Here is a 27,372-nt window from a genome sequence, read left to right as displayed (position 1 = left end):
TTGTGCCATATGCTGGACATTGCGGGGCATTGCGATGCTCGGCTTTTCCAGGGCTCTGGCTCTTAAGGGGGTGGTGCTAACCAGTTCGGCCCACTGCCACCCACTCTCACCCACCGGAAGCCAGTGTGGCAGTGCGCAGACGCCGCACCACTGACGCTGGCATTGGCTTCGTCAAGTTTGGAAGGACTCGCCGGGTAGAGACACACCGACTGCTGCCCAATTCCAGCTGAACGAAGGCGCCGGCTGCGCTGCCCGCTCCCATCGGGCGACCAATCAAAGGGCGCGCGCTGGCGTTATATAAGGAATTCGGCTGCCATTTTGAGGCAGCGGGCAGGACACGCCCACGCTGATAAATAATGAAAACATGTCGTCCGCCCCATTGAAAATAAACTCTGAAGTTAGCGAAACTCATCATAGAATTCTTTATCACAACACCACGCGCGCTTGTCTAGTTGTGAAATCTGTGTCCTGTGTCCTGTGCGCTGGCGTTTTTGAAAATTTCGAAAAAATAGTTTGTTGAAGGCGTCTGCAAATATAAATACACACACATATATGCTCACTTAGCGCGGCGGTACGGTCGAGCGGTACACAAAAAGGCAGAGTAATACCACGCAATCAAATTGCAAGTCCAAGAAACAGGAAACGGAAGTCGGTATAAAACGCGGGCCAACAGCTCCGCTTCGCAAACGGTAAACAGTTTGAACGCCGACGCCAAACCGTTTAACCCGTTTCGAGTGCGCGTAATTCGATTAGCAGTCCAAAAGCCAAGCAAGAAATAAATAAAAAATAGAGAAGAAAATTACAAATAATTAACCGACGGCATTCGGTAACTACTTGGGCAACATTTTTTTACTGTGATTTTTTTCTCAGTTCCGTCGCGTTCCACAAAAAATTCGCATTCAATTGATGAACTAGCCAACGGCGAAGAGAATTAAATACAAGTGCAGTGCATACGATCGATCGAAGAATCAAAGCCAATATATAAGTAGAAAGAAATATAGTTTAGGGCGCAGTTGAGCGGGCCCAGTGCATTCGATATTTGTTGATGTCCTGCATGCAGGACACGTGCTAAGGCTGTCCCAGTAAGTGCTTCAAAATTTACTCGCCAACCACTTTCGACGCCTCCAGGGCGTTCAAGCTGGAGGAGGATTTCGTCGGCGGCTGCATGACAATGTCGATGTACTCGACGACGGATAAAATGAAAATGTCAGCGCCCAGTTGTTTTCCAGGACGCTACAGTCCCTCCTATCGAAGTTCGGAGCAAATGCGTCGCTGCATGCCAAATCCATCTGTAAGTATCCATCGGCACTTGCCGGGAGAACCTCACCCAACCAATCCATTCGATTCCATCGATGTGATGCATAGGAGCCCAAGAATAATTTGGAGGGCATCCACTGATTCTCAGGATAACTTCTGTCCAGCTTGAACTTCCATTGATCTTATTGGCAAATCTAATTGGTTTCACTATCAGAAACTACCAGCATTCACAGTCTTGAGATTTAATCTCAATGAGATTAGTAGGATTTAGTTTAAGGCTATGAGTCTGTTCTATGAATATTATTACACTCAAGAAAGTTGTTTAAATATTTGAATCCTCCGGATCCTAAAACTCATTAATAATACAATTAAATCATATGTTTTTACATTAAATATGCACATACAACCTCTTTAAATGTTCTTTACTATTCATTAATGATGCCATCTTAGGATTCCCTGACTCTATTAGTTTGCTCACATATTGTAAACATAGTTGGGCTTTTTGTTAACACACAAGCGTAATTTAAAGACGCTAAGCACTTAAATAAGTATATATTGATAACATAGAAGATACTTACTATACCACAGAATATCCTTCCTTCTACAGATTCACATCTCATCATCCTGCGATTCTCTCGAGGTATGATTTTCACATTAGTACGATTTCATTTGAGTTCCTCCGAGTCATTGCAAAGCAAATTGAATTTGCTGTGGGTTGTAATCAAAACCCTTCCACGATCACAGAACTTCAAGTCATCCTATAGATTATGAGCTACATCAATTTTGGAACATCTTATTATGTAAATGCTTTATCAGAGCTAAAATCATCATCAGAGATTAAAATGTATATCAACTCATACAACATTTAAATACTTTTCACTTCACTGATAAGTATTTCTTATATCCGACTACGATTACAACATAAATCCATTGTTATTCTGGGAATACAAGAACAGCTTTTTCAATTATTACCATTTATATGTTTTCCCTTATAATCCTGTTCCTGTTTCCGATATGCAAAATACTTTTCCAAGGAGCTAGATCCTTCGCTTGCCATTTAAATATCATAGAAAGGGAAAAGTTGCACATTTTGAAAGAAGCAGTGTGTGTTCCTGTGACCCGCAAATATGGGCTCCATTCATACTTTCATTTGCATTTGGCAGCTGAATGAATAAAGGGAATACCGACTTCCAACACCCCGTTGAGCGATATATAGAGCTTGAGGATGCCGTGTTTCTCCCGTCTGAATGCATTAATAACGAATAATTCGGAGTATTTGGCAGGCGTCTCGGAGTTTCCCAGTGTCCTGCTGAATCTTTTATGAGCTTTGAGTTAAAAATTGAATGGGAACATGGGCAGACATTAAATGGTTATTACTGACAGTTCTCAGACAGGTTTATTGATGCCAGTCTGCTGTCCAGGATTACAGGTGCAAAGGCGAAAAAAAAGCGAAATAGAGAAAAGGCGACAGGAAACGGAAATGCCAACTGCAAGTGCAATTCCCATTTTCCGCTCGCGATTATTTCCGGCAAAGCATTCGTCTTAATTACGCCGTGAATGTCGCCTAAAATTTTCCGGATTTTGTGGGTCCTTCGTTGCCCACGAAGCGAACCCAAACTGAAGGGTTGTGCAGTAACCTTGAAAAGTGATTTGAAATTCATTTGCATTAATTATTTACCAACTATTTGTATGCGCTGTTGACCAGCTAGACAAATAAAAAATGTAAAAGCCCGGGGCAGAAGAACAAAGACGAGTAAAAAAATAAACGACCACGACTGAGTGGATATGGTTATAGCATCGTTGATGAATGCGTATTTTACGGATTAAAGATATGTAATCGCAAAAGATGCAAGTGAAAGATACAAATGAAAAGATACAAACTAACAGAAGATTACCATTTCTGTACGTTTAAAGCAATAATACAATAATACAGTACAAATACAATAAATAGAAATTAATATATATTATTTTATTTTTAGAGCAATTCTTTTTAAATTACATTTATAGCAGAATCAATCTTATAAATTGAAGTTAAATTAATTAATTTGAGTACCAAATAGGAACGAAGTGAGCAATACAAAACCCAAGATAAAGATACCTTAAAAAAATATGAAATTTTTAAAATTGAAACAAGGCGTCTCTTCCATTTCAATTAAACTTCAAAAACACCAATAAAACCTAAGTGGCAGGCAATTTATGGAGGCAGAAGTGTCTGGGTTTTCCACCAAAGTTATACCACCCATTGCTAGGGCATAAAAAGTGCATAAGCAAATGCGAAAAAGAATGCTGGAAAATTAGTTAGAAAAAAAAGCAGGCAGGTTGATTGCCCGAACAGGTGAATAACTTTTTCCCACTTTCCCATTTTCCAACCCCGCGCGGCAAGTCCTTAAATTAATCCGACACAGAAGCACTTTAAACGGGGGTAAAAAAAAAACGAGGAAATCACTTCAAGTGTATTTCCTTCTTTAAGGGGCAACAACTACATTTGCTTATCGGATTTGTAGTCCCTGCCCCTGCAACTGGCCGTTAGCCACTTTTCGGCTTTTTGAAAAGCTGCCAGCGGAGCAAGTTGAATGATCAAAGCGGCGGATTTATAGGATTTATATGCTACCCTTGGCTGGGCATTAAGTAGTCGGTGAGAGGGCAGGGGGTGAAATCGTCATCCGGGGGTGTGGGACATGCGGCTGAAGAAGCACCTTTTTAGCTGGTTACAAAAACACTTAACGCCTTGCAGTCCATTAAATGGAAATTTGTCGCCGATCCCCTGGACCGAAGTTTAAAAACCAAAAGAACAGAGAAGTGTGATTTTCAGGGTAGGGTGTTTTTTCTTTTTTTTTTGTATCTTTCTCGTTTTGAAAACTGAGAGGGGGGCTTTGGGCATTTGTCATTTAACTTGAATTGTTTGGCTGGCGCGCTAAACGGACAGCGGCGGCGTTAATTTGATTTAAATATTCATAAACTGCATTAAATGGCAGCGGCATTAAAACGAAACCAGCTGGAAAACAATTGACAAATTATTGGCGAAATCAAACGGGAAATAAAGAGTATGAAACACCAGGCATTTTCTAAGTGGAAATGTCGGAAAACATATGAAATCGAAGAATTAGCTTAAAGGCTAAAATGGGCGAAAACTATAACTAAAGCAATGGAATTAATACACTAACTAAGTATATTAAAAACCTAAGAAAGAAGTGATTTTAAGGGCAATCCAACGGTCTTTAAACTATGAATGATTTTCTGCTCATATCAATATTCTTTTTTTATAAAATATAAGTTATCTCCAGTTGAATGTGCAAAAATTTCAAAGAAATATTAGTTGTATATTATAAAAGTTTAAACATGCACAACTGCATGCTTTGTTAAAATAATTAATATTCTGCGGATATCAGAAAAAGTTCTTATCCATACATTCATAATTAAACCACATTTATATTCAAGGATATATATACTCTTTAAACTTTTTTACTGCATTAAAAAAAGCTGCTGGTTTTAAAGTACCTAAATTCATACGCATTTAATTGCTCCAGTATTTTTGGCGGTTTGTTTTGCAGCGCAATCGATAAAATTAAGCATTCAGCAATGCGTATCTATTTACACACATCATGAATATTAAATTCCCACAAAAATAAACAACAACAAACAAAAAATCAAATTATTTATATAAGGCACACACACACCCATGCAGCGCGCACACACATACACGTAAAGACACCGAGACACACGTGCAGAGAAAAATGAGACAAACAAACAAGTGCGAGACAGAGAGAGAAAGGACGAAAGGGAAAAAAACAGTTCACTTGATTAATTTTTCACACTAATAAAGAATTTATGTGCAAGTGTCAGGCTGCAGTGCGAACCCCCCACCCCTTTCTCCATGTGTATGCTAGAATGTGTGTGTGTGTGTGTTTGTGTGTGTGAGCAGGTCAAGACAGTGTCCTGGCCATCGTCTTCCCTCTCCCTCGCCAGGATCCTGGCCTAGGTCGTGGCTAGAAAGAGAGGGCCAGAGAGACAGCACCATTTGATGAATGACTGCGCATATTAATTCACAAATTAATTCACTGCTGCGTTGCGGTGCCAAAATTTATTGGCCAACAAACTGTTGCGAATTCTGGTCAGGAGGGCTTTCCGTTCCGGATTGCCTCGTCCTGCCGGAGATCAAACCCGTTGACTGGGTTTAAACAAGGATTTCGGTTTGGGAGCCATGAAAAAAGAGGGAAATTTCCTAACAATTTCATAAATATTTAGTGCATATATACCAAAAGAGTTAAACTACACATTTATAAATGGAAGAAACTCTAAATGTGTTGTTATGCTACTTAAACCAAATCCTAAATTCAAATCTAGCCAATGAAAATATTTCGAAAACTTCCAATTTATCAAAATGGAATATTCAAAACCCTTTTAAAAGTATATTCCTTTTAAAAATGTTTTAATGAAAACAAATTTTAACGAACTTTAATAGCTACATGTTTGAAAACTGTAAGCTGTTAAAATTGAATTCTAAAATGATTCTTTTTTATGTTTTTGAACAGACTTTGCTAGTCGCGACATTCAAAACTTGCCATGCATGCATCGGTTGAAAAATCGAGTTAGCACAAATAATTGCTCCTGTGCCATTCCAACTACTTTCTCTTTTTCGCTCTCCCCTGGTCCTTTGTGTCTCGAAACCCCACAAGTCTGTCATTTCCTTGGCATCCTGTAATGGGAGCACGCGTAAATGTGGCCATTAAGGTAACACGACCCCCTTTCGGGCGCCCCTGTCCACCTGCAAGTGCAAACAAACTGTCGCTGTTGGATTATTTGCCTACCGCCAGCCACCTCCCTGCCACCCTAAGTGCCACGCCCCCTCCACAGACGCCCCTTTTTAAGCAAGTGTAAGCAACCATGGTCGGATGGCGGCTGGCTGTTTGGATGGTCAAGGAATGGGCCAAGACATCATTGGGAATGCACAACATTTTGATTTCTACGATGGCCGCCGCCCGGTTATTGCGGTCCTTCGTGGGTCGAAAGGAGACAGCCTGCTGCGGTGTGAGGGAGACGGGTGCAGAGACGGCACTACACTGCTATAAATTGCACTTTACAACACTTCATTTTCAAATTGCTGTCAAAGTAACAAACATATTAAGTCAACGTTGCAGTACGAACTTAAAAACATCCTTCAAAACCATTTACTTTTAAAATATATGTAATATTTTTGAAGCTCCGTTTTTTAATTTCATTTTACATATCAAATTCAATTCTTTGCTTCGCTTTAAAATTCCTTAAAAGATAGTTATCTGGTTCTGGAATGTTTTCAGTGGCCTTAAAATATTTCGACTTTAATCAAACTTTTGAAACTTGTGTGAGATCTTGTTTTCTCCCTGTGTATCTGGCTGGTCCTTCGCATTACGCCTTTCGCCTGAAAATGGGCCGCAAAACGTGAGCGATGCCTTTGGCTTTTGGCCATGTGGGTTCCGTCTCATTCACACTGCAAACCCCCTACTTTGTTGTCGTCTTTCGTTTTCGTCGTGCGGCGTTTTGAAGTTTTGTGCGCATCTAAATAATTGATTAACTGAAAAATTCGTGCGAGTTTCGTGTACACAAGGAGTTTGCTGCATGCACATGTATAGCACAGATACACACACATACCTATATATGTATATATCTATATATATCTATATATAAAATATAAAATCGATAAGACTGGAATAATAAAGACGACGACGGCGACGACATGAAGATGAACCAGCGGGCACGGGAACCGAAAAACTTTTGATATTATTTATTTAAAAACCCGCTAGTGGGGAATGGCCGAAAAAAAATCGATAGGAAGCCAGCTGGTTAAAGGCTTTAAGGTTCAGGTTATCCAGGAATCTGCAGTCACTCTTTTGCCTCTCTTATCACAAAAAACAAAAAGAAAACACATATAATTGCTGCAGTGGCACTTGAATCTATACACAATACTATCGATGTTTGTTCCGTCTTTTCAGAGTCGTTTGTTAGAAGATGCTTCCCTATTATGCAATTCGTGGTCAGCACGTCAGAATGTAAGTTAATATTGAAAACACAACAAAGTAAACCAGTAACCATGTTTGTCTTGACTTGATTGATTTTCCTTTTCTGAAATTCATTTTGATATACATTCGATATTTGATATTCGATATTCGATATTTGATCTCTCTCGCCGACGCCGACTTATAAATATATCCCTCAGTATATCTATATGTATGCCAACGTGTAACTGACATCGAAGTTTGCCTTTGTTTAACCGAAAATTCGAATTGGATTTGGGTGATTTGTTCTCTATATAACCACACACACACACATATATATACATATATTAATAAGTATATATGAATATATTGCCTATTGTTTCGATTGTGTTCTTGCCTGCGGATCAACTGTATATCGTACATAAATCCCTGCATCCTCAATCCCTTACATGCATATAACCCTAACCCTGCTAACTTCCAACCTACTGACCATTCCGATCTGCGATCTTGTCTCCACTCCAGGGTGATATCTTCGCGGGCATCAACGATGGAATCCTCAGCAGAGCGGAGGCCCTGGCCGCCGTCGACATCCAGAAGCACCAAGCCCAGCATGTACATAGCCAAATGCCCTCCCAAATCAAGCACGACGTCATGTACCACCATCACTCCATGAGTGGGCCTCCCCAGCGTCCGTTGCAGGTGAGTCCAAGTTCAACTACGAAAATGCTCTTACTTTTGAATCAAGTCTTACTGTTAAAAGCTACAACTATGTAAATTTAATTTACATTAAAGTACAACATGGATTTGGTTAAAGAGTTTCTTCCATAGATCACTTTAAAAGCTCTTAGACCCAGGTGGAAACCCCTTGTTTCTGGCTTTGATTAGCCAGGACAGCATAGTACAAGTATTTAGGACCAACTCTACGCCGGAAGTGGTAGACCAACGGTTGATTGAACCCAACCAAGACGCCCCTTCCTGTGGTTTTTGTACACGTCGGACATGGGGTATTAGCCAATGTCTAGAATGCTGCAAATTATGAAAGTCACTCCCTGATGAGGCGGGTTATTAATGGCAGGGAAACGGAATCGAAATCGGAATCGGAAATGAAGAGCGGGCGAGGGGGAAAGGGGCAAAGTGGCAAAGGGAAACGGAACTGTCGCATTGGGACAGCCGAGAACTCCAATTTCCGTTTTCGATGGTCACACGCATGTCTACCTACAGAGACATGCACACACGTACACTGTGCTTGTGTGTGTGTGTGTGCGGTTAATTTGAAATGTTTCTTTAATAAAATTAAAATTGTGACGTGTAAGCCTTCTGGGAACGTGCCACGTGACGGTCGTTTGCCAGGTAAGCACATCATGATTCGTGTCGTTAATTGTATTGTACTTCAACTCGAACTGGGCGTTCCGAAAGGACTCTCCTCATCCTTCCGAAAGGGGGTTAGGGCCCAAGTGGTGGTTGCCGCTTTGCTGCTGCTCTATTAGAACTTGATTGTAATCAAATTACACCAGCAACCTGTTTTCCTTCCTTCCTTCCTCGATTCTATTTTTTTTTTTTGCTGTCCAGTTTACTGGTTTTCCACCGAGCCTGCAGCTAGTTGTTCATAGTTCGGCTGGTGCTCATGTTGCATGTTGCTCAGGTTGCTGCTGTGGCTACTGTTGCTGTTCCAAGTTGCCACTTGTTTTCGGCACAATCGAGCATGACCAAAGTGCGCCCTGTCCACGCGCCGCCGTCCGCGGTGGTGGTTGATGTGGTCGTGACCCCCATCCAACCGCCGGCAATCGTCCGTAGGCAAAATAATCCACTCGACTCCCTCCTGGCACATGAGGCACATAGGGCACATAGAGCACATGCTGCACATGCAGCCAATAACCCATAGCCCATAACCCATAACCATTCCCAATTGCCAGCGCGTGCTGTCCTTAATTTTCGGCAAACCCACTCGACGCGACGCACTCGGGAGTTTCGATTTCGGTCTCAGGTGCCGGCCAACTCTATCAATCACCCACACTCCGGCGGAATTGGAACTGGGAACACCCCAGGACAGGACCTGCGATTCGATTGTTAACAAATTGGCTTTTCCGGCCGGAGGGTTTCGCCCTAAACGGACTTATTAATAAGAGACAAGAAATCAAAAGTCTCAAATAACAATCGCAACAGCAAGTGGAGGATGCAAAATATTAGCACTTAAATTTACAGGCTAGAAATTAATTTTTAGTATAAAGATTAGTATGAAAATGTACTTCATTTTGCTAGCAAGCTTAAAGGACCCAGTTTAGGAACGTTCTTCGAAATGGTACCTTTGGAAAAGTAGCACTTGAGGACATCCAAGTCCAGGTTAGACCTAACCCTTCTGTGGGAGACTGGACACCTTGTGTCCACCGCACACAAGTTTGGCAACTGACCCACCCAACCGCCGGTCAGCAGTCGCACATGAAATATGGAGACCCCGAAGGAGAGCTACTTGTCCATGTGGGAATAACCTAGTGGGAAACACCTGGGCCACCCGTTCACCAATATTTGGCATATCGAAAAGAATTTTTTAATTGCGCTGCTAGTTGACCAATCAAGTCGACGGCATTTGGCACAATTCCTGTATAACATTTGCCAATCCCTAGAGAAGCTCCGCCATGTCGCGGTGCATCCTTGCGTACTCTTCCAGGTGTTCTTGGTGTCTTTACCTTCTTCTCAGCAGCTACGTTACTTGAAGGAATCTTCCTTTAATAGGTGTGCGTTTCTACTTTTGGTGGGTTTTCATCCTGCAACTCCATTACATCCACGTACTTTCCCTTGGTCCGACATCTAATTGGGAATTGTCCTCTGACTTCTAATTCACAACTATTATATACCATATAGCTTTACCAGTTTTACCTCCGATTCCATGACTTACTCAATTTTTTAAATATTTACTTACACAAGAATAATAAGATTATTCACATACGTAAAGGAGAGAACAATGAACGCCTAATGCATTTGGTCTTGTGAATTATTTCTAGGTCCAAAGTTATGGTAAATCGTTGCATAATTCATTAGATGGACACTCCTCGCCAGTTTTACCACTGAAAATAGATGGTTTCAAAGGTAAAATTCTGTCAGCCCGAGTTTACGAACTCCAGCTAATTGTGGCAGCTACGTAGTTAACTCGGTGCTACTTATAAAACCACCTGGACCGCCCTTCCAGTCCCAAAATCCTTTCGCATGGCACACCTCCCCCAGCCCGTTCAAGTGGAAACTCTCGAGATGGAGGAGTGAATTGCAGAGGTGGGCTGTCAGAAACTCTGGTAACATGTGTCATAATCGTTATGCCAGAAGACAGAAGGCCCCCAGCAGCAGGAGCATTACAAAACTCATTAAATTAAACTAATTTACGAGCCAGGAAGGAAAATAGCTAACAGCAAACAGCTAACAGCAATTCTACTGGTTATCCAACTGGTTTTCGGTTTTCGGTTTTCGGTTTTCCGAATTTGGAATTTGAAATTCGGCTTTTGCGAGCATATGAGAAGCCAATTATGTGGGGAGGCGGCGGCAAAAGGGTAAACAAGAGTAAATATAATGCTAATTAAAATAATCATATCCATCATAAAAACTTGAAATGCTCGCAAAGGGGCGGGTTTGTTGTCAGGTTGTCAGAACATTTGTAACAATTACGGCAGCGGCGGCAAAATATCCATTATCAATTTCAGCGCCCAACTGGGATGAAATTTTCGGGCTGCTGGTGCTGATGCTGGAGTCGGAATTCTGCTTACGGAGCTGCCCACTTTGCAGGCATTTATCGCAGATTTTTCCGGTCCGAAACTTATGCTCCGATCTGGTTAGTCCATATTTTCCGGGCCATGCCCAAGCAACCCTCGCTCACTTAATTCAATTTAAATTACACTTACATACTTCCGGGCCGGGGCATATCCTGTCCATTAGTATTCGCAACATATGGCTCAATTTCCCTCGAAACGAATCGAGCTGAGTCGCTGTGAGTCCTTTTCCGAGCACGCACCGCCCAAAGGGATACAGGGGCCAGGATACTTGCAGGACACCGAGGGGGCCTGGCCGAGGTCCCAGTTCCTGGAGTTCAACCACAAGTGGTTTATCATACCGAATTCATTTAGTGCACCTGTTTGATTTTTACTCTCCATTCCCGCCCGGCCTTCACTTCCCTTCCCCTCCTGCTGCGGTCGTCGTATTGTTTTGTAAATATCGTTAACTCACCATTGCCACTCCACACGCAATCGAAAACTCCATATCCACAACCATTTCCGGCTGGCTTCAACTATTTTTCCAGCGGCGACAGGCGACAACAGCAAATATTTGTCTTTTGTGCACATTAGAAACAACTTACCGCTAACTAGGGTGGCTGCTTTAGGGTGGACCTTCGGGGGATACCCGCTGAAGTCCAAACAAACCCATATTCCGGGTGTTGATGAAATGCGTGTTTGCCTCCATGATTGCAGTTCCTCCTCGAGTAGGATTTTGAACTTGTGTTCGGGTCTCAAAAAAAGTGCGCTATTCAAAACAAAAATAAAAAAAACAATCAAGAAAAACCAATTAAAATATCAAAAAAAGTCCTTATGTGCAAGAACTAGAACTAAGTTTTAACACTCAAGTCAGTATATTTTCCTATTTCTATTGCAAAAGCAAACCGATTATTGCGCTGAAATTAGCAATAAAGTAGCCCACTCATATTTAAAGTTTTATAATCACCGCAATTTAACAGCCTTAAATTGCTTAACAAACTCTAATTACAAAGCAAACGGAAGGCATTTTACTATAGTTTAGCGTGCAGTGAACTGTATTTTCCGACTTCACTTGGAAAACTGCAACTTCTTGTCGCTGAAAAGTTAACAAAAAGTAGAGCTAAGCAAAAAAAGTGACGGGCATTTCGCTCCAACCAGAAAGTCGTTCAAATTGCCCAATTATCGATTATTGCATATTGCTTATCGTGCGGTCATCAGCAGCATTGTCCGCTTATCGATTACCTTGTCATTTATCACCGATTCCGTGTGATTGACTTAATTAAATGTGTAACCATATTTAATGTTGACCAACTGGATAGGCCGCAAAAAGTATACAAGCGTATGCCACAATGAACTCATGAAATATTGAAGAAATTATGATTATTAATGCATTAACTTTATTTAGTGGCCGACTGGTCATGTTGCTGTTTGTCCCCGTTGTTTTTGCTTAGGTGAAAGTTCAATGTCTGTCTGCGAATCGAGCATGTTTTTTTCATTTATTTATTTTATTATTTGCGCTGTGCAGAAAGCTTTGTGTCATCCAGTGACAATTTACCAACTCCCCCAACTGCCAAGCCTCCCTTCACTTTCCCCCCGATGTTTCCTTTTATTTATTTATTTAGTTTCCTTTTCTTCATCAATTATTCAGGACCTGTATGTGTTCGTCTTTTTTATGGCCAAGACAATTGAAGACACGAAAGACGGGAACTTCTCGGTTTAGGGGGAATTGCAGAGAAAAAGAAAAGGACAGCGTCGCCACGAAACGGACACGGATACGGACACGGATACGGACATTGCTCATACGCCAGGTGGCACCGCGTCCTTTTCGTCCTCGCCGCCAGCTAATAGTTCCAAACAATTACACGCAACGGCGCATTAGAACTTCGACTGCAAATTGCACTTTCTCCCTGCACTCTCATACATTTTTAATGGCCCGCTTCGGGAGAAACCGCTTTTAGCCCTAATCGACTGATTGGCCAAATTGCAGATTACAATCGGATCACAGTCTATGGACGAAAAGCCAAAGGAGTGCACAGTTTAAACAATCAGACCTAAACTGGCACTCTCATGCGGTTAAGTGCTTTACTTTATAAAGCTTTTCAAACAAGCAACTTAGATAAGCCATCACAGATACTATTTTAGGTTATTTTTCGTAAATATAATTACTAGAACTTATAAATATACATAGCTTGTTTCTTACTAAATACATATTCTATGCAAACGCCTCTACTTTTGGCTATGAATAAGTTATTACTAGTAGTGAATAACGTATATTGGTACCAGAACTACTTCTTAAGGATATGGGTTTGATATTTCCCCGAGTGCAGAGTCCCTTAAGATGTAACTTAACATCTGTCGACACTTGCGTGCCACTTGATAAATCGGATCTAACTAAGTTGAACCCCCTGCCCAATCACCAAACATCCGGATGGGTCCGAGTAGATAGACAAAAAAAAAAGGGTTGTGACAGTTAACAGGTTAACCTGCTTAAAATGCACATCAACGCATCACTTGACCCACAATCCCCGCACTTCCAACCCCCCGCTGATGATCCCGGTAATATATGGCATATGTAGATGTAGGAATCGAAACGCCCGGGAACACCAGAACTTGGCAATTATCAGTTACAACTGTGACGAGGGCTTGTTGGTCGCGGCGAATATGTTGCCCATTTTTTGCCGACTGCTTTTCAATAAGACTTTTATTTACTTACACCGAAGTGAGCAGCAAATTGATCGCATTAATGGCCATAACTAGTTTATCCCGTACGCCCATCTTATCAGGGGCGGATTATACACGCAGATTTCCATTACATAACAATGAAACTTTGGGGTGGCAGGTTCCTGCTTTCCGATGCGGATGCTCACCCGACGAGGGGTTATCTATCCAGCTATCAGCTATCAGGCCAAACGGAACATTAATGCAATTTCAATGAGCCTGAGCTACGGTCAAAACAACGAGGATGGAAAATCCGTGAACACTCTTTTTCGATTTGCGGCTCCTGTTCCCGGCGACGGCAACAAGATGGAAGGAAACCCAACCACCACCATGAGGCCATGCCATGCCATTGCGATTCCACCTGCCCGGCTGTTTGATCCGCTTGTTTTTATGCCCGTGCCGGGCATACAATTTGTTTTAGCCAAAAAGGAGGAGGAGGCGGAGGAGGAGGAGGGAGATTCCCTGTTCCCTGATCCCTGATCCCGTGCCCAAAGCAGCTCCCACAGGAATTCCCAGGCAATATAACTGAAAGCAAAAATGAAGATAACAGTCAGCACGGCAAGTGCAAATCCACCCGTCCATTTAACAACTTGTGCGCCACCCTCCTGCCACTCGGCACACCCCAGCTCCCGGTGTCCTGGCGTTGCTCGTGCTGCTCCTGGATGTCGTCCTCCGTCGCCCATCCACTCTCCGCATCCTGCTCGGCCTAAACCAACTAACTGCCTTTTTACTCGGCGCGTCTGTGGGCGATTGGCGTGGCCCTGTTTGATGCTTGTAAAGACCACTTTACCCGCCATAATAAAAATAAATCATAATATTTCCCTTGCCCCCTTCGTGACCCCGCCACTGTGCACAGTGGGCTGAATCAGTGATATTGGACGTTTATTCGCTGTTTCAAAATCACTACATGCGTCAGTAACAACAAGTGTTGTTTTGTTATGAAATTAAAAAGTTGCGAAAGATTAATATTAGATGTTTTGTGGAATATTTTATAGGATTAAGGAGATTTTAGGGGATTACCATTCCATATTGCATATGATCATATTCATATTCATGTAGTTACATTCGCTTACTAAAATATGTATTTCTTTTACATATATATATATATATATTTATATACAGATAGATTAACTTCTTAGACAGATGATAGCAGGCAGCATATATCTGATATATATCCCATCTGTATAACCTATTTCCAACCACTGTACCATACCTTTGTAGCACCAGCCAGTTCTGGATGCTGGCTGCGTGCGCTACTCCGGATCTGGTTGCTCCTCGCTGCTTCCCGGAGGTTGTAACCCCGGATAATGTACTTAATGCATCTACATATTAATGTCGCACCGCCGAAAAAAACAAGGGAAAGGGGCCGTGGTGAGGTGCGGTGAGGGGAAGTGCAGGCTGACGAAAAAAAAAAGGGAAAAACAGGGGAGAATTACACGGGTGAACTGAGGAAACCTGTGCCTCCGCGCCTGCTACTTTGTATGTAATTTCTATTACCACCCCCCGCCACCCACACCCATGGGCGTACGTGGAATCCCTCGTGTCCTTGTGTGTTATGCGTGTGTGTGTGTGTGTGCAGCGTGTCGTTGTGCTTTTTGTTGTTGTTTTTATTGCACAGACTGGCGACGCAGCGTGTGATTGCCACTTTCCCTCTGCACTGCAAGAAAATGCCCACAACTTGCACTGAAATCAATTAACTTTGCTCTAGAGAAGGTTTTTGACAGCACACTTCATTTTGTATAATATATATATTATCTGATCTATAGTTTCCCGAATAAATAGTAAATAGTTCTGCCTTTCTGTTCCTAACTTCATCGTTCTTATAAACAAATTCAAATTTATTACTATAATCGTTAAATAGATGGCTGATAAATATTATCTTGTTCAATTCTTGGCCATACTAAATCTATGCCGTTTTAAACGCTCATAGCTAAGTTTAATACTATAGATAACACATTATACACTATACAACATAGTGCATCTTTTCTCCCAGTGTCTTCCCAACCCCCTTTTCGCTTTTCCCTCCTCACCTGAGCCGCTGCACTTGTTCCATCGCCGTGTGCGTGATGTGAAAGAAGGCAACCCAATCGCCGTGAAGGGTGGTTGCGTACGGCTGGGCGGACTTTTCCCCGCCCACTTGGATGTGGTGTCTCCCAGTTGGGCGGGCCGGAAAACAGACGGTTGGGCAGCCGTTAAGCTGGGACCGCAATGTGTAAAAAATTACGAGCAAAAATTGAAGCCGGGGTGGGCGGCAAACGTTGGCAGGTGGTCGCCGGAGGCGGGAAAACTCCGCGGTCTTGCTGGTTTTCCACGCTTCGCCATCGCTATAATTTCCGCTCACACGCATGATGAGCCAGCGACAATATGTTGCCATTAACCCGGCAAATTATTGCAGTGTATGCGTGAGTATTGTTGCTCGACAAAGTTTATGAGTCTGTGGAAAGTCGATACACTTGCAAGGAGTTTGGAAAATGGCAAGGAAAATTAACAGACAAACTGCGTTATAGAATGTAAAAGAAAAACACTGAATTGCTCTCGAAATAACAGCCTTTATAATGAGTTTATCTCATTTTATTTATATATAACTTAAGAATTAACTTTATAGTTATAAGAGTCATATATGAATGGCATAACAAATTATATTCTTGATCATTTCAATAAATTCAATAAATAAATATAAAAGAGCACCTGTAACTTGCACCTTTCTTGTTATAAATATGCTTAAGTTCATGGCAAATTTTCCATGTTAGTTAGAGACAATGAATGTGGGATGCTGTTCCTTCGAACAGTGCAGAATGTCCTGGGAATTCCCGTGAAATCTAGCTGCCTTCAACCACCCGCTCCCCTCCCCAAAAAAAGAAGGTAAAAAGGTAAAAATGTGAAAAGTAAAAGTAAGTAAGGCCATGAATCGCAACCCCTGCCAAAAACAAAAAACAAAAAAAAAAACAAAAAATAAATAAATAAAACAACGAGAAGTAGGAAAAAAGTTGGCCGCTGGCAGCGCGTCTGGCGGATATAAAAATAAAATAAAATCTATTACGTGGCGAACCACCCCACATTTATGCGGCAATTTGTTGCTCCTTGATTGTGTCTGTGTGCGACGGGGTGTCCTTTCCGTATGTGCGTGTGCGTGCGCGTGTGTGTGTGTAAAAATAAGTAAAGTAAAGTGTATCATTTTCCCATTTGGCGACCCCTTTTCGCATTTCGCCCCCGGTACACAGGCACTTCTCGCACTTTGTCTCAATTCCCAAAACTGTCGCCCCGGCAGTTGCAATTTATGAAGATTTGTGTGTGGCCAGGATGCCAGCGAAGGGTGGGACGCACGCCAGGATGCAGGACTCAGCACTCAAGGAAACTTGGCCCACTCCGCCCACTCGCTTTCGTTTCGACACTGCACTTGTTTTGATTTGTTTGGAATAATAACAGATGCTTGCCGTTCATATTATTCATTGTGGAAATTATTAGCGCTTGACAATAAAAATGGTTATTTGAACAGCACTCGAAAGTGAGTGCGCCCCCCTGACCGCCCCACCCCCCTCTCACCGGCAATCCCCTGCCGCACAACACAAATTGCAATTTGTGCAAATATTTATGTACATTGAAAATTACTCATTTGTGTAACACCAATTAATTTCAACAAACAGCGGCGGGCGCACAACAATGGCCAAGCCATTTATAAAACTTGGCCGCTTGTTGTTGTCCTTGTTGTCCTTGTTGTCCTTGCTGCCTTGCTGGTCAAACAAATGGGGGAAAATGAGGGCCTTTGTTTCCCCAAAATAAACGATGCCGCTGCTGTTTGAATGTTTGAATGTTTGCTTTGCGGTGCGCCAGCACACGATACACACTGTACAGTGGAGCCCTTCGCCAACAGCCGACAAAGCAGTTCAATCAGCTCGAACAGCTCGCAATTATATATATATATATGTATATATATGGTATGTGTATGGGCGAAAAATGCGGGGTTATTGCCTCATTATTGGGACACTGGAAAATTCCCTGTTTACACTGCCATTTTTCAAGTTGCGCCAACAAATTGCAGCTAATTAGTGGCCACACTAGCCGGAAAATCCGGCGAAATAAGCTCATATATATACAATATACTAGAAGCGGGGTGCACGGCAAATGGCACTCGGCAACTTCAAGTTTTCCACTCAATCAGAGATAATAGGAACAAATGGGCGAGGGTCAGACGAGGGTCGGCGCACTTTTCGAGGGGTGACGAACTTAAGTAATACATTTTTGGTACTGCAAACTCGAGGGCTGAGACAGCTTATAAGGATGGTTAAGGTATCCTCTATTTTAGTTCAAAACTTAGAACAGATAACGAAGAAAATACAAGTAAATGCGCTTGTATGATATATATTTGTTACCTTAAAAGTTCCTGAGAAATCACTATACCATTTCATTCCCATGAAACACGAACTGGAACAATGCGATGTAGTCACTGACTTGTCTGTCGTCGATTTTTCACTCGTTTAGTCTTTGAAAAAGTGTAAAAGTCACCGTTCCCGGATCAAAATTTGTTTTAAAATTTTTAAGAAGCCCCACAAGCGTGAATGTAGCGTATTTAAGTGCGGTTCAGTGAAAAGTGCAAAGCACACGTGTATCACATCCTCAATGGTCATTACCTTCCGGAAAAGCGAAATCGGGACAAACGCAATCCAAAGACGACTGCTAGTGCAGCACGCTGAACCAGTGGCAGCAGGAGGGCTAATGTCCAGATTATAGAATTCAAATTGCAACAGCTGGACTTTGCACACCACTAGGAGGAACTTAGAGAAGGTGCGGTAATCGATTTCGATCGATAACACTAATCAAGCTGTTAATCTTTTTCATTTTCACTTTGCAATCTCAAAAGAAAACAGTCGAATCGAGACTTTTTTCCTACATTTTCATCAGGCGTGTTTTGTGAAAGGATCAAAAGAAAAAAAACTGAACGTTAAACAATTCACCGACATATATAGAGGGGAAACAGTTAATTCCATTCGGTTATATTCTGGTGGTAAGCACAGTTAATCGAAAAATTCACAAATCCAATCACGTCAAGTGCAAGCCATCAAGACATCAATTTTGCAGAGAAGTGAGCGCAACGCAGCTGCACCCAAGAAGCGAATTAGTGACCCAAGTAGCCCAGCGCCGCCGAGGATTCAGTTCCATTCTGCAGCCAGCCGCCATCTCAGGGTGAGTCCCTGACAAGCAGCCCCAACGGCGTCCCAGACGATTGTCCTATCCAGCCCGGACAACGCAGCCGCGGCCCCCAAAACCGAGGCCATGGCGGAGGTTCTCAATCTGGAGAGCATAATTGCCCGTCTATTGGAGGTGCGTGGCGCCCGGCCCGGCAAGAATGTGCAGCTGTCGGAGGGCGAGATACGAGGACTGTGCCTCAAGTCACGAGAGATACTGCTGACGCAGCCCATACTGTTGGAGCTGGAGGCGCCGCTCAAGATCTGCGGCGATATCCATGGCCAGTACTATGATCTGTTGCGTCTGTTCGAGTACGGCGGCTATCCGCCGGAGGCTAACTATCTCTTCTTGGGCGACTACGTGGACAGGGGCAAGCAGTCGCTGGAGACCATCTGCCTGCTGTTGGCGTACAAGATCAAATATTCGGAGAACTTCTTTTTGCTGCGCGGCAATCACGAGTGCGCCAGCATTAATAGAATCTATGGATTCTACGACGAGTGCAAGCGAAGATATACCATCAAGTTGTGGAAGACATTCACGGACTGCTTCAACTGTCTGCCGGTGGTGGCCATTGTGGACGAGAAGATCTTTTGCTGCCACGGCGGACTGAGTCCGGATCTCACCTCGATGGAGCAGATCCGTCGTATTATGCGTCCCACCGATGTGCCCGATCAGGGACTGCTCTGTGACTTGCTGTGGTCCGATCCGGACAAGGACACCATTGGATGGGGCGAGAACGACCGTGGCGTTAGCTTCACCTTTGGCGCCGAGGTGGTGGTCAAGTTTCTCCAGAAGCACGATCTGGATCTGATCTGTCGTGCCCATCAGGTCGTCGAGGATGGTTACGAGTTCTTCGCCAAGCGCCAATTGGTCACCCTCTTTTCCGCCCCCAACTATTGCGGTGAATTTGACAATGCTGGTGCCATGATGTCCGTGGACAATACACTTATGTGCTCCTTCCAAATCCTGAAGCCCGTCGAGAAGCGCAAGAAGTAGAGGACAGCGAGATCTGTTAACGCTTCCAGATTTATTATTTTACACCATAACACTGGCACGCAACTCATTCACAATATCCTACACGAAATCGTTTCGAAATCATCATATCCACAGTCATCCCTAATCAACCGGATCGAAGAAATAGCCCAACTTCGACATATGGAGTTTTTCCAACGAACTCACAGAGATTTGAACGCAGAGCTTATACTTAGCTAATGCAAAATATTGCCATATGTTACTTTTACAAAAATAAACGTCCAAATAAATTCTCAAGTGTTTTTTATCTAACTGTTGTTTTATTCGATTTGCTAATTTGTTTTGCAAGCTAACTTATCCAAGTGCTGGTCATTACTTTAAGCACCTATCCCAACTTGGAAGCCCTGAAAAGTATGCTACGAATTCCGGCGGAGTGAAAAGTGGGTGATCCACCTGAAAAGGAGATTCACCTCCATCTGTTCGTGTTCGGTGACAGAAGTCACCGCCATATTATATTAACAATGCTTAAAAATTAATGAACAATAACAAAGCGCGCGCACACACACACACACATGCACACGTATAGGGAGAGGGCGATATGCGGGCGTAAGAGAGAGAGAGGGAGCGAGCTGGCAGACAGACGACAAACAAAAAACAGAGACATAGATACAACAAATTGCGCCAAAAACGCTTTATTATGTCAAAACAAGATGGAAAAAAAATAGAGAAAAGGAACCCAGTGTGGCAACAACAAATTACATTATATATATAATGAGGTCATTTGCGCGTAAACAATCAGAAAAGAAAGTGGGCAATGAAATACAAAGGGTGGGAGCGAGACGGCAAAAAGAAAACGAAGTCACATGTTTATCAACAAACGGCAAATAAATAAACGTTGTTCGCAAATTTCTTAATAAATCATGAAGTTGGCGACCCAAGTCGAAGAGAAAAAACTAAAGCAAGTGAAAAGAACGGATTTTCGGGAGAAAAAAGTTCAGCGGCAATTCAATACTCTTATTTCTTTTTATGTCATAAATAGATAGCTTACTTTTTGTATTCAATTTATTATTTATTATGTAATACCACTTAAGAAGTTTTATTTAATATAATTAAATTACATTTTAACGATGGAAGATCTAACATTTACGTAGATTCTTATAGTTCATGCCGTATTCTATTCTTCTGTTAAATATAATATTATTATCCTCACTAAATCATATCTAATTAAGCTAATCTTTCATGTTAAATGGCAGTAAATGTGGTTACATTTTAATTAACATTATTCCAACTAAGCTACTAAATTTAATATCCAACTCACTGGCCAAACCCGCACTCTCTTTGCATTTTCAAGAGTATTTCTTGCTTAAAATGGCGTCCTTATGCACACACACACCTACAAGAAAGGGATATGTGTGTGCGAGATGCTCGGTGTTCGTCGCTGCTGCAGAGCAGATACATATATATATATGTATGTTTCTATATAGCTACACATATAGCTACATACATATATGTACATGTTGCAGTGGAAAGGAAATCAATGCAGACAACATTTGGCAATTCGGCAGCAGTGCAATTGTTTCCTCTTTTTCCGGTTAGCTACTCGCATTTATTTGTATCCTTTTTGTTGCAAATTGCCTTCTATTGTTGCATTTGATTTGTCCTCTGGCCGAAAAAGAGGTGGAGATATGTGGCATGCCACACCCACACACCCATGCACACACACACACACTCATACATACTCGCTTTGCCATCTCGTTCTGGCTCCAAAGTTTTGTATCTGGGATTCATTGTTTCCTATGCACTGGAAGAAATTTAAGTTTCTCTTCATCCACAAAGCGATTTATAAAATATGTTTAAAGTTATTAATCAGAAAATAGAAACATTTTCTGTTCAGATTATATTCTAATCTTCAAATATATTAATTTTTTTCATGTATTTTTGATCACTTAAATATTGTTAAAATTACAATTTTAATGGCATATATTTCAAATTAAATATTTTTTTTATTAAGTTATAATACTACCAATATTTCAAAACCTTGTGAAAAAATGCTTAAATAACACATGATTTTGTTAGCTAGAATTCAAAGGCTAAATTTAAATAACTTGTCATTCATTTCGGTTTTAATATTATCAATATTAAAAGAAAGACTTTAAACTCAAGCTCATAATAATATCATTTTTGTGTTCATAATATAACTGAACTTGTGCATTTCTTTAATACTAAGCATTTCCGTTTTTTGTGACGTTTTTCCTCAGCTTTAAGTTACAGCTTAGCATCCTTTGGTCGCCTTTGAATAATTTTATTAATTACAAATTATGCGCCTAATGAAATGGCCAGCAGAGGGTGTGTTGGTGATGTGGGTGGCTCTGCGGGCGGATTCCATGGCCATATCCTTCGATGCTGACGTTGACGGTGGCGTTAACGTTAACGGTAAAGTTAACGCTGGCAGCGACATCGGCACTGCCCACATGAATTTTGCATTAGACCCAGCCAACCACAATGCAGCACATCCCGCTGCCCGACTCCGGGAATCCCTATTCCCGACTTTCCACTTTCGACTCCCGGCGCTACGGCTACGGGTTTTTGGACCCGGGTCCGGGTCCATGGCCAAGTAATCTCGCTCTCCCTCTCCATCGCTCCCTCTCGCTCTTTCGCCCTCTCCCTTTCTCTCTCTCTCTATGTCCGTCTCTCTCTCCCTCCCTCGTTAGTTGGGATTTTTGGGTCCTTCGATTTGGTTTTTGTTTTTTTTTGTTTTTGCATGCCCTTTGTGTGTGTTTACGCGCAGGGTGGTTCCGTACTCTCTGCGACGAGAGAGACGGCAGCATCGCGTGCGAAAGAGAGGCAATGCGCCCTGCCGCTCGACGAGTGCGAGAGAGACGGGCAGCTGGCGAGCGAGAGAGCGAGCGCCAAGGGTGCAAACCAATAACCGTCAGACTAATTTTGGGATTGGTTTATAATTGAAGAGTTTGCCATTGTATTCGGAGCACGGACGACTTTTGGGCCGTGGCGGGGGTAGTAGCATCTACATAGTTTTTACCTCGCACATATACAATGGGCCACCAATATACGTGCACGCGTGTGTGCGTGTGTGTGTGTGGGTCTTATTGTTCTCCATAGGCCTCTCCTTATCATTTTAGAGTTTTACATAATTGGGCAGGGGTCCGATGTTCACATTTTCCATTTCCCTTAACTGTGTCCATTTTCCGGCATTCGTCGGTGGGGGCGTGGCATATTTGCCGACTGTACATAGGAGAGCAGAACTAAGCGCTAGTTTTACCCGGCCGACTGCGCCACATTCACAAAAAGATAAATAAATATGAGTGACCCAGCCCAGAGCCTCCGAATTCAGAGATTCCCCCTACCAAAAGGTCCCTCCAACCGAATGAAAATGGCATGGCCACTGGAGGGCGGAAAGAGAGAGAGATGGGCGATGGGCGGAGGATGGTGGGACGGAGGGGGCGCGACTTAGAAAGAGCCAGAAAGAGGCCATCCGGGCTATTTGGCCATCCGTTCTGTAGCATACTTTTCAGCTGTAATCAGTTTAAATGCTTAACAAAGCAACACAAAGGCAAAACACAGAACGAGGGAACATGGCAGTGGGTTGGGAAATGAGGCAGCTCCTCGCTGTTCCAGCTTTTTAGTTGCTATTCATATTTGTATAAATAATTTAGCGATTCTATAAATATTTGATCGCTAGACAAAAGAGTTGCGAGCTGCGCCCTCGTATCCGCATCCGTATCCGCATCCATATCCGTATCCGTTCCATTTCGTTTCGTTTCGCCGCCACTCGCTTGCCTCTGTGTGTGTGTGTGTGTGGGCCTGATTTCCCGTTCAATTAAAGCTGCCAAAGGGGATCCCCCGCCCCCTCCCGCCCCCTTTCCGCGCCGGGAAAGTAACAAGTGCAGCTGGAGCAAAAGGGTTGTCAGCTTTCTTCAGGATGGAAGGAGGACGAGCAAGGACTTTAATTAGAGGTAGCTTTAAATACATTTCTTATGGCGTGAGTGGAAAACCTCACGAATTGGGTCCTGATTACAATGATAATGACTCGCCAGCTTAATGATGGTGTTTAATATAATGCCATTTAAGTGGGTACAGGCACAGATGCCCGATTTGAATTTGTTTATCTTGGGGCTTTAAGTGACTAAGAAAAACAATGATACGAACTTTCAACATTGGAAAGTTATCTTGGGTGAGATTACTAAGAAGATGTTGACCAAGATGACTTGGTATTCATTATTCATAGAGCCTTTTTGGAAGATCATGTATTCATAGTGACTTTTGTTACTGCCCCATTTATTTGTATGTCTGTGCTTTGCTCTGAAATATTTCAATCCTACATAATTGTGCTGCTAAATGTTTTAATCGAGTTCGTTTCCATCCCAATACTATTTAGGAAAATCCTTTTTCTCGACAGATGCACCACTCGATGGACCAACTGGACATGCTGGATCCGACGGGCTCGATGACCACACTGGCGCCCATCTCGGAGTCGCCGCTGACGCCCACACACCAACACCTGCACGGTTCCTATCACAGCATGAATCACATGATGAGCCACCACCATCCGGGCACGTTAAGTGGCCACACGGGGGGTAAGTGAGATGCAGTGCCTCCGCGTAGGCGATAAGATTGACGCGGCCATGCTAACATCTTTCATCATCCGGGCCGCAGGACATCATGGACACTCGGCGGTACATCATCCTGTTATCACGGCGGCGGTGGCTGCCGCTGGCCTGCATCCCGACACAGATACCGATCCTCGCGAGCTGGAGGCGTTTGCGGAGCGCTTCAAGCAGCGGCGCATCAAGCTGGGTTAGTTGCTCGCCCACCTGTTTATTGACTAATCCAATCACAATTGATCATAAATCAACTATCGTGATGAATGACAGGTGTCACGCAGGCGGACGTGGGCAAAGCCCTGGCCAATCTCAAGTTACCTGGCGTCGGAGCGCTGTCGCAGAGCACGATCTGTCGATTCGAGAGCCTGACCCTGTCCCACAACAACATGATCGCCCTCAAGCCCATCCTGCAGGCGTGGCTCGAGGAGGCCGAGGCGCAGGCGAAAAACAAGCGGCGCGATCCGGATGCGCCCAGTGTCCTGCCGGCGGGCGAAAAGAAAAGGTAGAAAGTGTTTTAATTGACGCGGTAGCGTAGCCCAGCTCCTCTCCCCTCCACTCCCATCCGTCCATTCGTCCATCTGTCCACATGTCCGCCATCCCCTTCCACTCGGAAATGCCCCTAGTCCAGAGCACCCAGCTCCAGCATCTGAGCGCGAACTAATTGGCCAGACACCAAAAACAGCCAGAGATGCGGCTCTAAATGGTGGCCCAAGTGACGTGCGATAGCCCATAATCGAATTTAGGTGTACAAATTATTTATCAATGATGTGGCACGGCCAATTAATAAATAATGCATCTCGGTAACAGGTACATTTGTTCGTAACAAAGTAGTTGAGTTGGCCACGTAGCGTCAGCTGGCGTTGAAGTTTACTTTCGCGGAAGGACCAACGTTTACAGGACGCATGTGGCGCCATCTGTCTCTCGTTTTTTGTTTAGGATTGCATTGAAGTTGGTGCGCTTAAAATCTATTGAAAAACATCTAAAGTATTATTTTCTTTTGATATCTTTATTTAAATTTTCATTCTTATAATTAATTATTTATGTAGTCGCGTATTATTTTGCATTAACGATTATGGGGTATCGCCAGCCAATCCAAAGACCACACATTAACGCGCAAATATCGCGAAAAATTAGGACTTTTCGCATTGATCGAGCATAGTATCAGAGCACCATCATTATACCACCATTATATATCTACCGATACCGAATACCGACATCCGACATCCGACTTCCGACTACCGATCGTCCCGCAGCTTAGGGCCCCGCTTCTAAAGTAATCTATATCGAGTCTTTTTTCAAGAAAAAGGACTTCCATTGCGGCACCTGAAAAGCGTTCCCTGGAAGCCTACTTCGCCGTCCAGCCGAGGCCATCCGGTGAGAAAATCGCAGCGATTGCCGAAAAGCTGGATTTGAAGAAAAACGTGGTGCGCGTCTGGTTCTGCAATCAACGTCAAAAACAAAAACGTATGAAATTTGCCGCTCAACAACACTGACAATCAAATAATACAGCCACACAATTAGGTATAGTTAGTAGTGTAACACCATCAATGACTGGCCACGGTTCGGCGGGATTTGGATACTGATAGTCGTTTATGACGGCAGCGGCGGCGGTTAACACGGCAGCGGCAGCGGCGGCAGGAGCGGCACATGCGACATTGGGAACGGCGGCGGCGGCGGCGGCGGCGACATCGGCCTGTCTGGGCGACTATTATCTGTAGTTCTGTATCGGCAACTGGTTCTGAACCGATCCAAACCGATACCGATACCGATACCGATCCCGATCCTGGTCCTGCTCCTGATCCTCGTACATACATGTAGTATTCTTCGCAACGGCAGCAACACCCCCACAACCACCACCACCACCACCACCACAACCATCACAACCACAAGGGCAACCACAACGATAACGACAACCATAATAACCACGACGATGACCACTTCTCTCTACGTATTTCACTCAGTAATCAACAAGCAGCGGCCAGAAATAATACTAATAATAATAAAAGCAGCATTACACAGAACTATAACATTTATATACACCTTCTCCTCAACTATATATGTATATCCCCCGATTCTTAAGCCCCCCCTCCTACGATCAATCAGAAATAGAGAGAGCGAGAGAGAATGAGTGTGAGAGAGAGAGAAAGCTAAACCCCCAACCGAGAGCCCAAAAATCGAAATGGAGAACACTCGAGCATTATCCAAGTAAACATCGTTTGCAAATAACACAACCAATGAGAATGCAAATTGAATACCAAGAAATACAAGAATTTTTTTAGGAACGAATAATGAAACAATGGACCAACATATCAAATGCAATAATTTATTGAATTGTATAAGAAAAAAAGGTAAGCAAATTATATTTATTATTAATTAGTTAGTAAGTGATTACTTTGGTGTCTTGTTGTCAAACAAAAGTATAAGATATAAATCATTGAAATAATTTAAAACCTATTGTTTGCTCAGTGAAGAATAAGTATTATTGTTCATTTATTAAACAGAAAAATAACACATTATAGTTTTGGAAATTATAAAACACAAAGAGAAATTTCAAGCCTTGAAAATATTTTTTATTTCATAAAATATTCACCTTTCGCACACTGTATTCTTGTATTCAATCACAAAATAATAAATCTCGCAAATTGGCGGTATTTAAACGAGAATAAATTGGGCAAACTAAGCCATTTATTGGTATCCTTTTTGTTTCTCTCTTTTCAGGAAGAAAAAAATGAGCAAAAAGCGGTGAACAAATTGAAATGATAAATCAATTGAACACGGGCCTTCCCCTCCAAAACGAGAAACCCCAACTGCTACTGCCCAACAACAAGGATACACAGGACATCACACGCACACACTGCTACACAACTAAACACACACACACACACACACACACACACAGACAGACAGACACTCACA

General features: G+C 42.8%; 2 protein-coding genes across 5 annotated transcripts; both read left to right on the top strand.

Annotated features, from left to right (window-relative positions):
* The first annotated feature begins 472 nt into the window (after positions 1-472).
* Positions 473-27,350, top strand: LOC117148060 (inhibitory POU protein). Of its 4 annotated transcripts, XR_004459886.1 has the most exons (9): positions 473-1,291; positions 7,752-7,928; positions 24,231-24,429; positions 24,509-24,649; positions 24,727-24,958; positions 25,757-25,920; positions 25,978-26,661; positions 26,736-26,804; positions 27,175-27,350. XR_004459886.1 is itself a non-coding variant. In XM_033315251.1 (7 exons), exons 1-7 carry the CDS (start codon positions 1,166-1,168, stop codon positions 26,037-26,039), a joined length of 1,101 nt encoding a protein of 366 aa, XP_033171142.1. In that variant the 5' UTR covers positions 473-1,165; the 3' UTR covers positions 26,040-26,807. The 4 variants fall into 4 exon arrangements, 1 of the variants encoding a protein (XP_033171142.1); XR_004459887.1 differs by having other exon boundaries at positions 25,763-25,920; positions 25,978-26,804; XR_004459885.1 differs by having other exon boundaries at positions 25,978-26,804.
* LOC117148061 (serine/threonine-protein phosphatase alpha-3 isoform) lies at positions 18,132-20,126 on the top strand. Its single transcript, XM_033315252.1, has 2 exons — positions 18,132-18,460; positions 18,537-20,126. The coding sequence occupies exon 2, from the start codon at positions 18,950-18,952 to the stop codon at positions 19,856-19,858; it is 909 nt and encodes a 302-aa protein (XP_033171143.1). The 5' UTR covers positions 18,132-18,460; positions 18,537-18,949; the 3' UTR covers positions 19,859-20,126.
* Positions 27,351-27,372: the final 22 nt, after the last annotated feature.

The sequence above is a fragment of the Drosophila mauritiana genome, chromosome X (assembly GCF_004382145.1).
Source record: "Drosophila mauritiana strain mau12 chromosome X, ASM438214v1, whole genome shotgun sequence".
NCBI lineage: Eukaryota > Metazoa > Arthropoda > Insecta > Diptera > Drosophilidae > Drosophila > Drosophila mauritiana.
Note: the sequence above shows the minus strand (reverse complement) of the source record. Positions and strands in the feature narration are given on the sequence as shown.